The sequence below is a fragment of the Leptopilina heterotoma genome, unplaced genomic scaffold (assembly GCF_015476425.1).
Source record: "Leptopilina heterotoma isolate Lh14 unplaced genomic scaffold, ASM1547642v1 Lhet_384, whole genome shotgun sequence".
Taxonomy (NCBI): domain Eukaryota; kingdom Metazoa; phylum Arthropoda; class Insecta; order Hymenoptera; family Figitidae; genus Leptopilina; species Leptopilina heterotoma.
This window is the reverse complement of record NW_025111057.1, coordinates 631,504-645,559: the sequence shown is the minus strand read 5'-3', so window position 1 is coordinate 645,559 and position 14,056 is coordinate 631,504. Positions and strand designations below refer to the sequence as shown.

General features: G+C 28.8%; 1 protein-coding gene across 2 annotated transcripts in view; it reads right to left on the bottom strand.

Moving 5' to 3' along the window:
- Positions 1-14,056, bottom strand: part of LOC122505980 (cAMP-dependent protein kinase type II regulatory subunit) — a 214,285-nt gene that overhangs the window by 177,980 nt on the left and 22,249 nt on the right. For both annotated transcript variants that reach the window (XM_043617907.1, XM_043617906.1), the window contains one exon: positions 2,089-2,177. In XM_043617907.1, coding sequence (XP_043473842.1) covers positions 2,089-2,177 — 89 coding nt within the window. The remainder of the gene's footprint in view (positions 1-2,088; positions 2,178-14,056) is intronic.

Below are 14,056 nucleotides of genomic sequence, written 5' to 3'. Positions count from 1 at the left end.
ACAGAGATGTCGACGGAAAACACCAACAGCGTCGCCATTTTTCATTAAATTATTATGAAAATTTATATTTTTAAACTTCAAAAGATGTACAATAAACTCCTCATATTCCAATTTTAATTGACTTTATAAATTCTCTGAAAAAAATTCACAAAAAATGCCTATTTTTTCGGTTTCTAGAGTGGCATAACCCCTTAATTTAACATTCTAAAATATAGAAAAATTTGCTTATGAATAATTGTATAAAAAACTAATTAATATTAATGCAAAATACGGTTTTTTAAAAACTTAATTTCTAAGAAAAAAAATTTTATCTTTTGTTATAATATTATTGCAAAAAAATTTTTTAAATTGATTTATTTTTCACTATTTTATAGGATGTGAAATTTTTTCTCTTTAAAATTTTTTTGACAAATTTAATTAAAATTATATTTTGTTTAATTATTGTTAGAAATAGAAATAATTTAAAATTAAATTGAATATTTTCTTTTTCTAAGTCTGTTACGTTGGACAACAAAATTCAAAATTTTCTTATAAATTCTAGAAATTGAATATTTTTATAGTACTTTTGATAAAATTCCCTGACAAAATAAATAGATTTTATAGAAGATCATTCAATCTTTTTTAATGAAATACTAGTCACTTAATAGACTGCCTACTGGTTGAAAGAAAGCCTTTGAACAATAGGCCAGGTACTCGAGCAGACCTTTCGTTTCTCTTTAAATTTTATATATATATATATATATATATATATATATGTCGTAGGCAAATAGAAGAATCCGTCATTTAGCTAAACGCCTAGACAGTTAGTTAGTCGGCGCCGAATAGACGAACGAGCTTCAATATTACTATTATTCGTCTATTCGCCTGAAAGGATCAGGCAATGAGCTGTTGGCTAGGCATTTAGCTATAGTCGACAAACGCAGTTTAGGCCAATAGAAGAAAATTATATATTTAATAAAATTTTCATTTATTGAAATATTGGAACGCTTTATTTACAAGTTTTTCCATTGCTATAAAATTAAAATACTTATTGATTATAATTTAACACAATTATTATTATTAAAATTATTTATATTATTATTATTTTTCTGTTACTATTCTTTCTAATTATAATTATTCCTAATTAAATTAATTATAACTGTAATCAGCAGCAAAACAGTCTATCAGTGGAGGGCAGGGATTTAGGAAATGTAATAAATAAAAACGACCACAAACGGAATTTTTAAATTAACAATCATTCAAATATTTTCTTTTTAAAGTTTGAACAATTTTGTGTAATCAGTGTAAGTTTCATTAATTTATTGTAAACGGCTTTTGAGTTAATTATTTTTTAAAAATGTTGTAATATTTTGTTAATAAAAAAATAATAAAAATGTTAAATTTCAAAAAACGGTTGAAAGTATTTTTTTTTTTTGTGAACTACAGATTTTTATAAAAGTTTTAACATTTTAGAAAATCAATGAAATTTTTTTAACACAGTTGAGCTGGTCTGACCCTATAGCAATGGAAAAACTTGTAAATAAAGCGTTCCAATATTTCAATAAATAAAAATTTTATTAAATATATAATTTTCTTCTATTGGCCTAAACTGCGTTTGTCGAATAGCTAAATGCCTAGCCAGTTAGCTAATTGCCTGATTCCTTCAGGCGAATAGATGAATAATAGTAATATTGAAGCTCCTTCGTCTATTCGGCGCCGATTAGCTAACTGCCTAGGCGTTTAGCTAAATAACGGATTCTTCTATTTGCCTACGACATATATATATATATATATATATATATCTTTCAAATATCTTTTGTCTCCTTCTTTCTAGATACTAAATAACATTATCGGTCTCTGTTTATAACACAGAAAATCTAACGCTATTGTTTTCTTTCTCTTTCGAAAGTAAATAACATTAGAATGTCTCTCTTTACCTAATTTGCATATCTACTCGTTTCATAAAAGGACAAAATAATGTGTTTTTAAAAAAAAATTTCCAAAATTCCCTGTCATTTCCTGGTCCAGCGGCCACCCTGAATAAATTCGGCAATATGATACAAAAAAATAAACAAATAAAATTATTATGTTAGGTATTAAATTCCAAACCTTAACTCCTTCATCTTCTTCATCTTCTTCCGGATCATAAGTTTCAGCAAAAACACTCTTCCTCCTTTCGGTATTGATCTTTTTTGGTTCTGCAAATGTCAGGAAAAATATGTATTATCATAATATTCTAAGTACCTATTTAGTTTGTAAATAACATTAGAAAAAACCGCTGCCATCTAAATGTACTGATAGCTTTACCGTTTTGATTATTTCGTGAAAACATTGTTTCCTCATAAAGGTTGACATTCTTTTCTGATAATTATTGGTTTTTCGAAATTTTCGATTCTTTGAAAACACAAGCCTGCAAAAAGATAAAAATTTCCGTTGTCTGAGATCGCGAAGTCATTTCCAGCAGTATTTGATGCGCTGAATTTAAATCTGGCGACGAAAACCTTCTAGAAAAGTGGGGGTAAATTCCCAAAAATCATGTTTTTCGCAGTTTTTGAAAATTTCTACCAGATAAATCCGACGTGCTAGAAACTTGTCATAGGAGTTAAATTAAATCATTTTAAAAAATGATTGGATTCACTTAGAGTTTCTTACTCTGTGGTTTTCGGGGTCGCTGATTACAAATTAGATGTAAAAATAAAAAAACTGTGGTCAGATTCATAACAAATGACCCCGACAACCCTCGAGAAACGGGTTTCAGGCAATTTGAATCGATTTTTAACAAGTAGTCCGTCATACTGTATCCGACATTTTAAATTTTGAAAATCTGACAACATATTCGTAATCAGCGACCCTGAAAACCCCCGAATAACAAATTCTAAGGAATTCATCCAATCATTTTTTAAAATAGTGAGTCAGTTTTTATGTTTGCCAACTGTTGAAAAAATCATTTGTGACAGCTAATTTAGTTGTTAGCAATATCGCTATATCTTCGTGAAGTACAGGGTTAAAGCGTCGGATTTACCCGGTAGACATTTTCAGAAACTGTGAAAAACATGATTTTGGAGAAGTTACCCCCTCTTTTCTCAAAAACCTGACGTGATGAGAGGTTTTCATTGCCAGATTCGGATTCAGCGTACCAAAATCTGCAAGAAATGACTTCTCGATCTCAAACAAAGGAATTTTTTTTTGCAGTCTTGTGTTATTTACTATATATAATTGAACATTTTTATTAACTCACATTGAACAAAATTATACTTTATGTTTAAATTATTATACAAACATTTCAAATAACAGCATATATTATCGATGTCTTAAATAAATCGATTTTCTTGAAATTTTGAGAAAATGTTGAGAAAATGCGCATTAAATGTGGTAACAACTTCAAAACCGTTTGCGATTCTAAATTTTGAGTTATTCAAGTTTAGGCCAGTCGGTGAGTGCAAAAACTGCCCATAAATGCAAACAGCAAAGTCTCAACGGTTTCTGGTAGTTTGGGGGCTCCTTATAAGAGCCCCACAGTTTGCTCTCGATTTCCGGGTGCGAAAAACAATGTAAACAATCGCCAAAGTTTGGAAAACATGGTTTTTCGATGCTCGTTGCTTCCGGTTAAGTTTTAGGGGAAAAAGTTGTTATTGAAAGTTATAGAGCTTGGAAATACCTTTCAAATAATGGGTCATACGTTAAAAAAGGTTAATTAGTTTAGTTGCAAATGAATTTAAACCATTAAAAATAGCACTTCTTTAATTGTTTAATAACTTTGTTAATAATTATCGAATTTGTTCATAACTTACCAGGAATGTTCTCCTTGCGTAGCTGAATAAATCCCAAAAAAAATTAACTAGATCGGAGAAATAGTTTATGCATAATTCCATTTGTTAACTAAAAACATGTAATTTTTCAACGGAATTTCCCCACTTTTGGTACAACGAATTTCGATTTTTTTTTTGGAAAGTACACTTAAGAAGTCAAACTTTCATCCTATTTAAATGGCCAATTGATTTTTTTTATCTAAGTGCATAATAAAAAGGGTTAAAAAAGGGTGTGTTTTTTTGTCATAAACAAATGGAATTACTCAGCCAATTTTCACTTTATCAATTAGCTATAAACGGCATATAATTCCATTTGTTTCCACAAAACTTTTCAAAAAAAAATCCGACCTAAGTTGAAGGGGAGGGGGAGTTAACTTTTTTTTTTAAAAAAATTCCTGACAAGTTAATTATTGATATTTTTTATTGAAACTCGCACGACTTTTAGTTCAAAACGTGTATTTTATGAAAAAAAATTGAACTTAACGTTTTGTGCTTTTATTTTTCATTTATATCAAGTGAAAGTACTTGAATATTTTTTTCAACCCTTGGACGGCGGAGTGGGGGAACTCGGTAGGCGGGAATTTCGCCCGCCACAAACAGAATTCAGCCGTCAAATCCACAAAAATGGTCATAACTTCGTTAATTATTGACCGATTTTAATCTTTTTTTTTTTAATTCCATGTATTTTTTTATGCTGAATCCAAATATGAATTTATATAGGGTAAGTGTGCCAATTATGGCGCGGTTCTGGTTTAGCCGTCTTTGAAATAGAAAATTCAAAAATTATAATGAAAGCAGTAAATTTATGGCTTATTAAACTAAAAGCCCGTGTCATATAGATAATAAAACTTTTATAAAAACTTTATAAAAATTAATTATTTAAACAAAATTAAAGCAATAAGAATTAGGATTAAAAATGTCAATTATGGCGCGGTTGAGTCAATTTCGGCGCGCCAATTACGGCGGGGAAAATAACGTGTATTTAGAGGTTGTGTTGCGCGCCATAACTGGAGCACGCACATTCAATGAAAATGTGCCAATTATGGCGGGGCACAATTTTTGTACTTAAATAATTAAACCAATAATAGTTCAAATGTGTTTTTTTTCGTACAATTATATCGAGTAAGGTCGAAAATAACTTTTTCTATCATTTTCAAATAACTATATTATTCTAAAATAGTAAATAATTCTATTTTTTACAAAGTCGCCATAATTGGAGCACCCGCCACGATTGACACACTTATACCCTATTTTTTAAATAAAATATTTTTTGTAGAAATAAAAATTTTTTTTTTTAACAACAAATTTTTATTATTATTTATTATATTTAACAAAGATTTTTCTTCATACATCTTATTTCATTTAATTTAAAATAATGTTATTTAAAAAAAAAACTAAAATTATTTACTAATAAGCGTGTAGCATCGAGTTTAAGCGTTGTAGTGGCAAAATACGCTTAAACAACGCTTAAACTCGATGCTACACGCTTATTGGTAAATAATTTTAGTTTTTTTTTTAAATAACATTATTTTAAATTAAATGAAATAAGATGTATGAAGAAAAATCTTTGTTAAATATAATAAATAATAATAAAAATTTGTTGTTAAAAAAAAAATTTTTTATTTCTACAAAAAATATTTTATTTAAAAAATATATAAATTCATATTTGGATTCAGCATAAAAAAATACATGGAATTAAAAAAAAAAGATTAAAATCGGTCAATAATTAACGAAGTTATGACCATTTTTGTGGATTTGACGGCTGAATTCTGTTTGTGGCGGGCGAAATTCCCGCCTACCGAGTTCCCCCACTCCGCCGTCCAAGGGTTGAAAAAAATATTCAAGTACTTTCACTTGATATAAATGAAAAATAAAAGCACAAAACGTTAAGTTCAATTTTTTTTCATAAAATACACGTTTTGAACTAAAAGTCGTGCGAGTTTCAATAAAAAATATCAATAATTAACTTGTCAGGAATTTTTTTAAAAAAAAAAGTTAACTCCCCCTCCCCTTCAACTTAGGTCGGATTTTTTTTTGAAAAGTTTTGTGGAAACAAATGGAATTATATGCCGTTTATAGCTAATTGATAAAGTGAAAATTGGCTGAGTAATTCCATTTGTTTATGACAAAAAAACACACCCTTTTTTAACCCTTTTTATTATGCACTTAGATAAAAAAATCAATTGGCCATTTAAATAGGATGAAAGTTTGACTTCTTAAGTGTACTTTCCAAAAAAAAAATCGAAATTCGTTGTACCAAAAGTGGGGAAATTCCGTTGAAAAATTACATGTTTTTAGTTAACAAATGGAATTATGCATAAACTATTTCTCCGATCTAGTTAATTTTTTTTGGGATTTATTCAGCTACGCAAGGAGAACATTCCTGGTAAGTTATGAACAAATTCGATAATTATTAACAAAGTTATTAAACAATTAAAGAAGTGCTATTTTTAATGGTTTAAATTCATTTGCAACTAAACTAATTAACCTTTTTTAACGTATGTCCCATCATTTGAAAGGTATTTCCAATCTCTATAACTTTCAATAACAACTTTTTCCCCTAAAACTTAACCGGAAGCAACGAGCATCGAAAAACCATGTTTTCCAAACTTTGGCGATTGTTTACATTGTTTTTCGCACCCGGAAATCGAGAGCAAACTGTGGGGCTCTTATAAGGAGCCCCCAAACTACCAGAAACCGTTGAGACTTTGCTGTTTGCATTTATGGGCAGGTTTTGCACTCACCGACTGGCCTAGTTCAAACTTCACCTTCTACATGCGATTATGTTAAAAATTAAAAATGTCAACCTCAATATCTCGTTTTCTGACATAGCAAAGGGATCTGAAATTTTTACCTCATTTAAAGTGAACGCAAAGAAACATTTCTTCAAAATTTTAAGAAAATTTATCGAGAAACAATTTTTTCAAAACCAGCAGTTAGAGAACCTCCTTAACTTGATAATATCACGTGTATTAAATTTCGTTCTGAGAAATAAAATTTTTGCTTTTTGTAACCGATAATAAAGATTATTAAACCGACAGATTAGCTCAGTCGGATAGATTATTAATTTTTTCTAGTAAAATTCGTCAAATATTTTAATAGGTATTTAAATTCGTATAAATTATTAGGTTAAATATTTTAAACAAAATGGCATTAAACATTAGAAACCACAAACAGATGTGGCATCATTACACGAACTTGTCATGTCGGACATCATTTCCCATATAACTTAAACGTTAATTGGACAATAATAAAAAATTGTCAACTACAGAAAGAAACTCAATATACAACTATAAATTGAAAACAAATTTGTATTAAGAGTTGAAAAAATGTAACTATATTTTCCAATAACATAATAAAGTAGGTACTTAATAAAAAAATCCCAGTTTTATAAAGTCGATAATAGTTAGTCGTTCCACAATTAGTTGTGAGCATTAAAAGTCTTTTTGTTTATTTCACTTAAGTAAAATCGATAATATTCAATATTTTTCATGAATTCTAGCTAGGCTTTTGCAGAAGTACACTTTTACCCAAAACCCAGTTTTATAATGTCGATATTAATTAGTCGTTCTAAAATTAGTTGTGAGCATTAAAAGTCTTTGTTTATTTCACTTAAGTGAAATCGAAAAGATTCAATATTTTTCATGAATTCTAGCTAGGCCATCGCAGAAGTACACTTTTACCCCAAACCCAGTTTTATAATATCAGGATTCCTACAGAAATCCGAATTTAAAATTCCATACCTTTTCCATGATTTCCAGGTCAAATTTTTACGAAATTCCAGTGGAATTTTAAATCTAATTTCAATATTTTTGGGCTCTTTAAAAATACTTTACTTATTTAATAGTCTCCACCCTTTGGTAAAAAATCTAAAATTATCAAAAATCCGAATTTCTTAAAATTCAACATTTTTTCCTCTCTTTTATGGGATTTAGCATTAATAGCATTTTTGACGCGTCGCGAAAAATAAACTGTTTGAGTTTATCAACCGCACGGATGATGAAGAAGTTCCATGTCAGCGATTGGACCTTCAACATGTGGAAGGGTAAATTTTTCCCTTTCCTCCTTGAAATTACAAGAGAAAGGGTAAAAACTTCTTCATCGTCCGTGCGGTTGATATAGTCAAACACTTTAATTTTTCACGACGTGAACTCTGTTGCTCTCTGCGCCTGCGCAGACCATACTAAGAATGCATTGACAGCACCATGCAGAAGTGCACATTTTGTTTTGAATGATACTCAGTGGTTTTCTCATGCTTTCAATTATGCAAGGTTTAGTAACCAAACTCGATACTTTAGTTCACCGTTTCCAAAATGAAAATGTGAATTTATATTTATTTACGCAAATGGAAACCGCGAAAAAATGCTTCATTATAGACCGAATAGTGAAGCATTTTTTCGCTGTTCCCATTTGCGTAAATAAATATAAATTCACATTTTCTTTATGGAAATGGTGAACTAAAGTATCGAATTTGGTTACTAAACCTTGCATAACTAAAAGCATGAGAAAACAACTAAGTTTCAGTCAAAAACAAAAGGTGGGTGATTCTCCGCGTAACGCACGATTCCACGCAGAGAAATGGTTTTCGAAAACCAAGTTAAAAACGCTATTTCACATAGTAAAATATCGAATCGTTATGAGATATAATTAGAAAAACTACCAGTTCTAATTTTAAGTACTATTTCATGATTAATAGTGCTATTTGTACATAGTAGAAATTACCATTTTTTAAAAATGGTATCTTGAATTATTTTACATAGTTTTTTTAACTATGACGCGTTAGATGTTTTGCAAAGTGTGTAGTTATTTCAGTTATTGCTTTAAAGTATCTTTTACTAAAGTATACAAAGTATAGAATATTTTTTTAAATACATCAAATATAATTTAAGAAATGGAGAAAATATTATTTACAATACGACAATTATGATGCTAGTAAGTCAAAATAGTATCTTACATAACAAAAACTCTTTATTAAAAAGTGTGTTATAACATTAATACATATTATTTTATGCCATTAGAAATAACTAAAAATGTGTATTTATAATAGCAGTAAGTTCTACTTGCTGTAGGAGTTTATGCTATTTCACATAGTAAAGAAATTAAGGAGAAAAATTGCTCCTTAACGTCTGAATATAATAGCTGCAAGACCTTTGTGCTATGAGTGGACCGTACTATTTTACATAGTAAAAGATCTTTTACTATGTGAAATAGTACGGTCCACTCATAGCGCAAGGGTCTAAGACCTACTAAAGCAAGTTAACGCAATGATTCAATGAATAACTGGAATTCTTTTTTCTACATGGTGGACATTACCATTTTACACTGTGAAATTAATTTTACAGACGCTCAAGATGCAGTGGTTTTACACCTTTTGTCTACCATGATCACACCAACACAGATGAAGTACGGATCAACAAACGAAAAGCGAAAAACTAACCAAGGTGCAGCAGTTTAGTTTGGAAAAAGTTTATAAATGGTACAGTTAGTCATTTAAAAACATTGAATACATTGCTAAAAAGTGGATTTAATTTTTAAGATGACGTCAGGTTTTTTGTAAAAAAAAATGAGCAATTTGAAATTGTGTAATTATAAGCGCAAGCCTACGAATTGAAACCATTATAATTAAGTGTATTTATTATTTTAAACTTTTGCTATGTATATATTTACTTTAGATTAATAAAAATTATTATTGATGATTTAAATTAAAAATTTTACTTTTAATTTATTAAAACTTTTGTTTCTAGCAATTTCAATTATTCCACAAAATTACAATCCTTATTTCAAATACTTAAAATTTCCGTGAAACATCATTCTGACAGCTATTAAACATACTCTCTAAAACTGAATCAGTGAAATTTGACTGAGAATCAGTGACTTTATTCTCGCGATTTGAATCAGTGAAATTTCACTGAAGATCAGTTAAAAATGATTTAAATTTCAGTAATGTTTCACTGATTGGACAATTAAAAAATAACTGAAATTTTCAATATGTGTGACAGAAATTTTCAGTAGTTTTTTAATTGTCGAATCAGTAGAAAATATATTGCTCGTCCAATTGCTTGTATTGTGATTTAAATTAGGCGCCAATAGAAACAAATACTGCTAGGCCATCTGTCTGCAAAGCGAATGTACTATAAAAAGAACCTGTATTGACATAACTTTCTAGTCTTAATTTCTAATCCTTGGTATAACCTCTGAAGCTCAAGTGTTGTTTACTTTTTATTGCTTTTAATTAATTTTAAATAATTAATTGACAGCTCTTTTTTTCTAATCAGCAAGTAGGCAGTTATGTGTTAATTAGAAAAGGTTTGTTCTATAGAATAGTATTGAAATTAATAATCCTTGACATTTATTTAATATTTTTTTAAATATAACTAATGTATTGTCGATTTTCAGAAAAAATTTACTTTGAAAAACTGGAAAAATTATAGATAAAACTTATTATGACTGATTCGCAGGCAAATGTGCAGGTAATTTTTTTGCTTTCGAAATTTATTTTACATTAAAATAAATTGTGTGTTGTTCTTACTATTATAAGTAATTAATTTGATCATAGGTAACGGGAAATGATCTTTGGGTTCTTTTTGAGAATGACTCTGCTTTTATTCCGGAACAATTAAAGTTGATTTTAAAAGCAATGAATTACGATAGCCTGTTTTCTTTACAACGATTTTCTCAAGAAGATCGGAAAAAAATTGAAATTTTCATGAAAACTACTCTGCATCACATTATCGAAAAAGAAGAGCGTGAAAAATATTATGGAATTTTCAAGGATCACCCTGAAAAGTTTGTTTTTCTTGGAGGTATCGAGCATGCTATGAATGAAATAGTCAGATTAGCTAAAAAAATAGTTGCTTCTCAAAAAATATTAAATAATCATTCTCGTGAACCGCAAAGTGATCTTTCTTCCCCAATTTCTTCTAAAAGACAAAGTATGCAAGAAAATAGTGAAGCAACAGCAACGGATATTATTGTTAATCTAAAATCAATCTTAGATACAAATGTGAACAAATACCTGGCGGAAAATTATCCTACTGTATCCTTACCTACAGTTTCAACTAACGTGGCAGCAGACGGTTTTGGCACTTATTCTGCAGTATTACAGTGTCCTATTGATGGTTGCGAAAAAATCATTAAAATTACAAGAAACATGATAGTAATGACAACATTCTCTGATGAGATGACATTTTTAACATCAATGATTGTCACCGTTACTATCAAATTCCTACAATCTTTTGATAGTAAATACTACAATCTAGATAGCTGTCTGTATACGTAGCATTAAAGATGGTCACTCTGACCATCATTATGTTACCCACTACTATAAATTTCTCTCCGTGTGTAGACATATCTATGTAGGCCTGCAGTTTCTGAATCTAGGTAGGATCTACATCGACATTTCTATGTCTAACAGATATAGGTCGCCCAACGTAGTATTGAGGTGATATTTGGGTAGGTCTTTCTATGTAGGCCTATAATTGTTGTATTTATGTAAGATCTACATCGGTATTCTTAGGTCTGACAGATAAAGGCCACCCAACGTAGTATTGACGTAAGTTTTTGGTAGGAATTTCTATGTAGGCCCATATACATGAAATTTATGTAGGACCTACATTAGTATTTGTACATAGGAAAGATATAGGCTACCCAACGTAGTATTGAGGTAAGTTATTGGTAGGTCTTTCTATGTAGGTCCATATACATAAAAATTATGTAGGATCTACATTAGAATTTGTAAATAGGAAAGATATAGGCCACCCAACGTAGTATTGAGGTAAGTTTTTAGTAGGTCTTTCTATGTAGGCCCATATACATGAAATTTATGTAGGATCTACATTAGAATTTGTACATAAGAAAGATATAGGTCATCTAACGTAATGTCGAGGTAAGTTTTGAATAGGCTTTTCTATGTAGGCATTTAATTTTTAAATCTAGGTAGGATCTTCATCTGCATTCATATGTAGGAAATATACAGGACAGTCGACGTATTATCGAGATAAGTTATGAGCAGGCCTTTCTATGTAGGTCTACAGATGTAATATTTATATAGGATATACAAAGACTTTTAAATGAAAATAATGATTGAAAATAAAATAAAACAAGCTATTTGTCTGTTAATGAAAGATATTTTTATCCTAAATTTTATTACAAAATTTTGACTGTCAAAAAGTTAGAAATATTTTTATAACTAGATCAGCAGTATTATTCTAAAAATTTCAATTTATTTAAAAATAACTATTAGTTTTTATAAAATAATTATTTATCAAAAATCATTCTTTCTTAGAAATGTAATATAAGATCGTATAAGTTTTTCTTTTAAGGCTATCAAATTTTGTAAACCATTTTTGAACAAAGACTATTGCAGAAGTATTAGGCTTATGTGAGTCAGTCTTCTCTGGTTCTGTGATTTCTATTTTAGTCTTAATTGATCAGGCAAAAAGTAAAGATTACATGCATCTTCCAAATGCGTATTTAATAAAAGCAGAAGTTAAAATATAATATTGTTTCTTATTCTATTTTATACCCATAATCCTAAATAATAACAATTATATTGTACACAAATAAAAAATTACATTTGTTAATTTTATTGTAAATGGTAAATATTTCTTCTCTAAAGGCAAAATATATAAAATATTTAAAGTATTTTCTTATTTTCAAGTGTTTGTCACATCTGGTTTGTTTTGGTTGACCATCTCTGAAGGTTCCTCATTGTAAGAGGGTCTTTTTATAGCTTTTCCAGTTCTCTTTTTTTCTTATAGATTTACTTAGACAAAAACTTAGAAATTTTTCAAATAGAAATATACAGGGCAAATGTTCAGGAACTTCAAATATTTTCTGTAAAATCTTTTTCCGAAGGTCTTTCGAGCGTCAGTTGCTCTTTAGCATTCGTCACAAAGAGTCTAAAACCGTGTGTGACAATATTATTTTGAAGTTAATATTTTTTTGTTAAGTGAATTTTTTCGTAAGCAGAATTTTTTTTCGCATTAAAAAGGATATGTGAAAAGTGAATTGTAAAGTGAATAAATAGTAAAGCGAATTGTTTAAGTGTTCTTGTGTGATAAAAAGTTTTAAAGGACTGATATATATTTTAATTATATTTTGTGGAAATTATTAATTTCATTTATTCAATAAATTAAGAAAATTTATGTGTATGAAATAATTATAATTAAATTGAATATAATAACTACTTATTTAATTTATAATTACAATTGTAAAGGAATAGTAGACTGAATAACTGAAACTGAATGAATCTAAATATACTTATATATATAATTGAATATCATATGTCTTAATTTTATTCCGTAGTTTGTTTGTTTATTAGAACTACATTAATTAAATTCCCGCATGTAATGTGACAACCAAAACTAGATTAAATATAAATCCCTACTTAATTTCCTTCTAATTTAAATTGTGTAATTTTTACCAAGTGATAAATTCATAAAAATATAATTTCCTACTTTTTGCAAAGAAAACATTGCAGTTTAGAATTTTTTGTCAACAATTACTATCTAATAAAATTATAGAATTTCAAAATTATTTATATATATATATCTTGTGTGATTATAAATCTATGTAGAAAGTACTTATTAGCACTACATAGATCTTATAACAGTTGGCCTACATAGACTACATTTAAAATTTCTATTTACATTCTACATAGTCAGGCCTATGTAAATATTACAGAAAAATACTACGTAGATTCTATATAGCGTGGCCTACGTAGAATAACTGTAGAACATATGCACTTCTTCTACGTGGGCTCTACATATTCTGCCATACATAGAGTAGATGTAGCCAAGCGTTTGTAGATCCTACATAATGTGGCCTATGTACTACCTACAGTAAAACTGATACGTAGGTTCTAGCTTGTTGGCCTATGTAGAATTTGAAGGGACGAGCGTAACATTCTTACGTAGAACATACATCATGTGGCCTATGTACGACCTACATTAATACTGATACGTACACTGAAAAAAAATTTAATTGAATCAAGAAAATTTGAATTGGTTGAAGTAAATATCGGGATTGCATAGAGTCGATCTAATTATGCGATTGACTCAAGAAAATGATTTTCTTGGCATAGTATACTTGGTAGGAGAGTATATGTTCTTGATCCAAGAAAATATGGAATTCGATCAATAAATTAAGTAACATGTAAGAAATGCAGAATATATTAATTCAATATAATTTGTGTATCAAATCAAGAAAATATGTTCTGTAACCGAGAAAACATCTTCTTGATTTGAGAAAATTATAGATTTCAATGA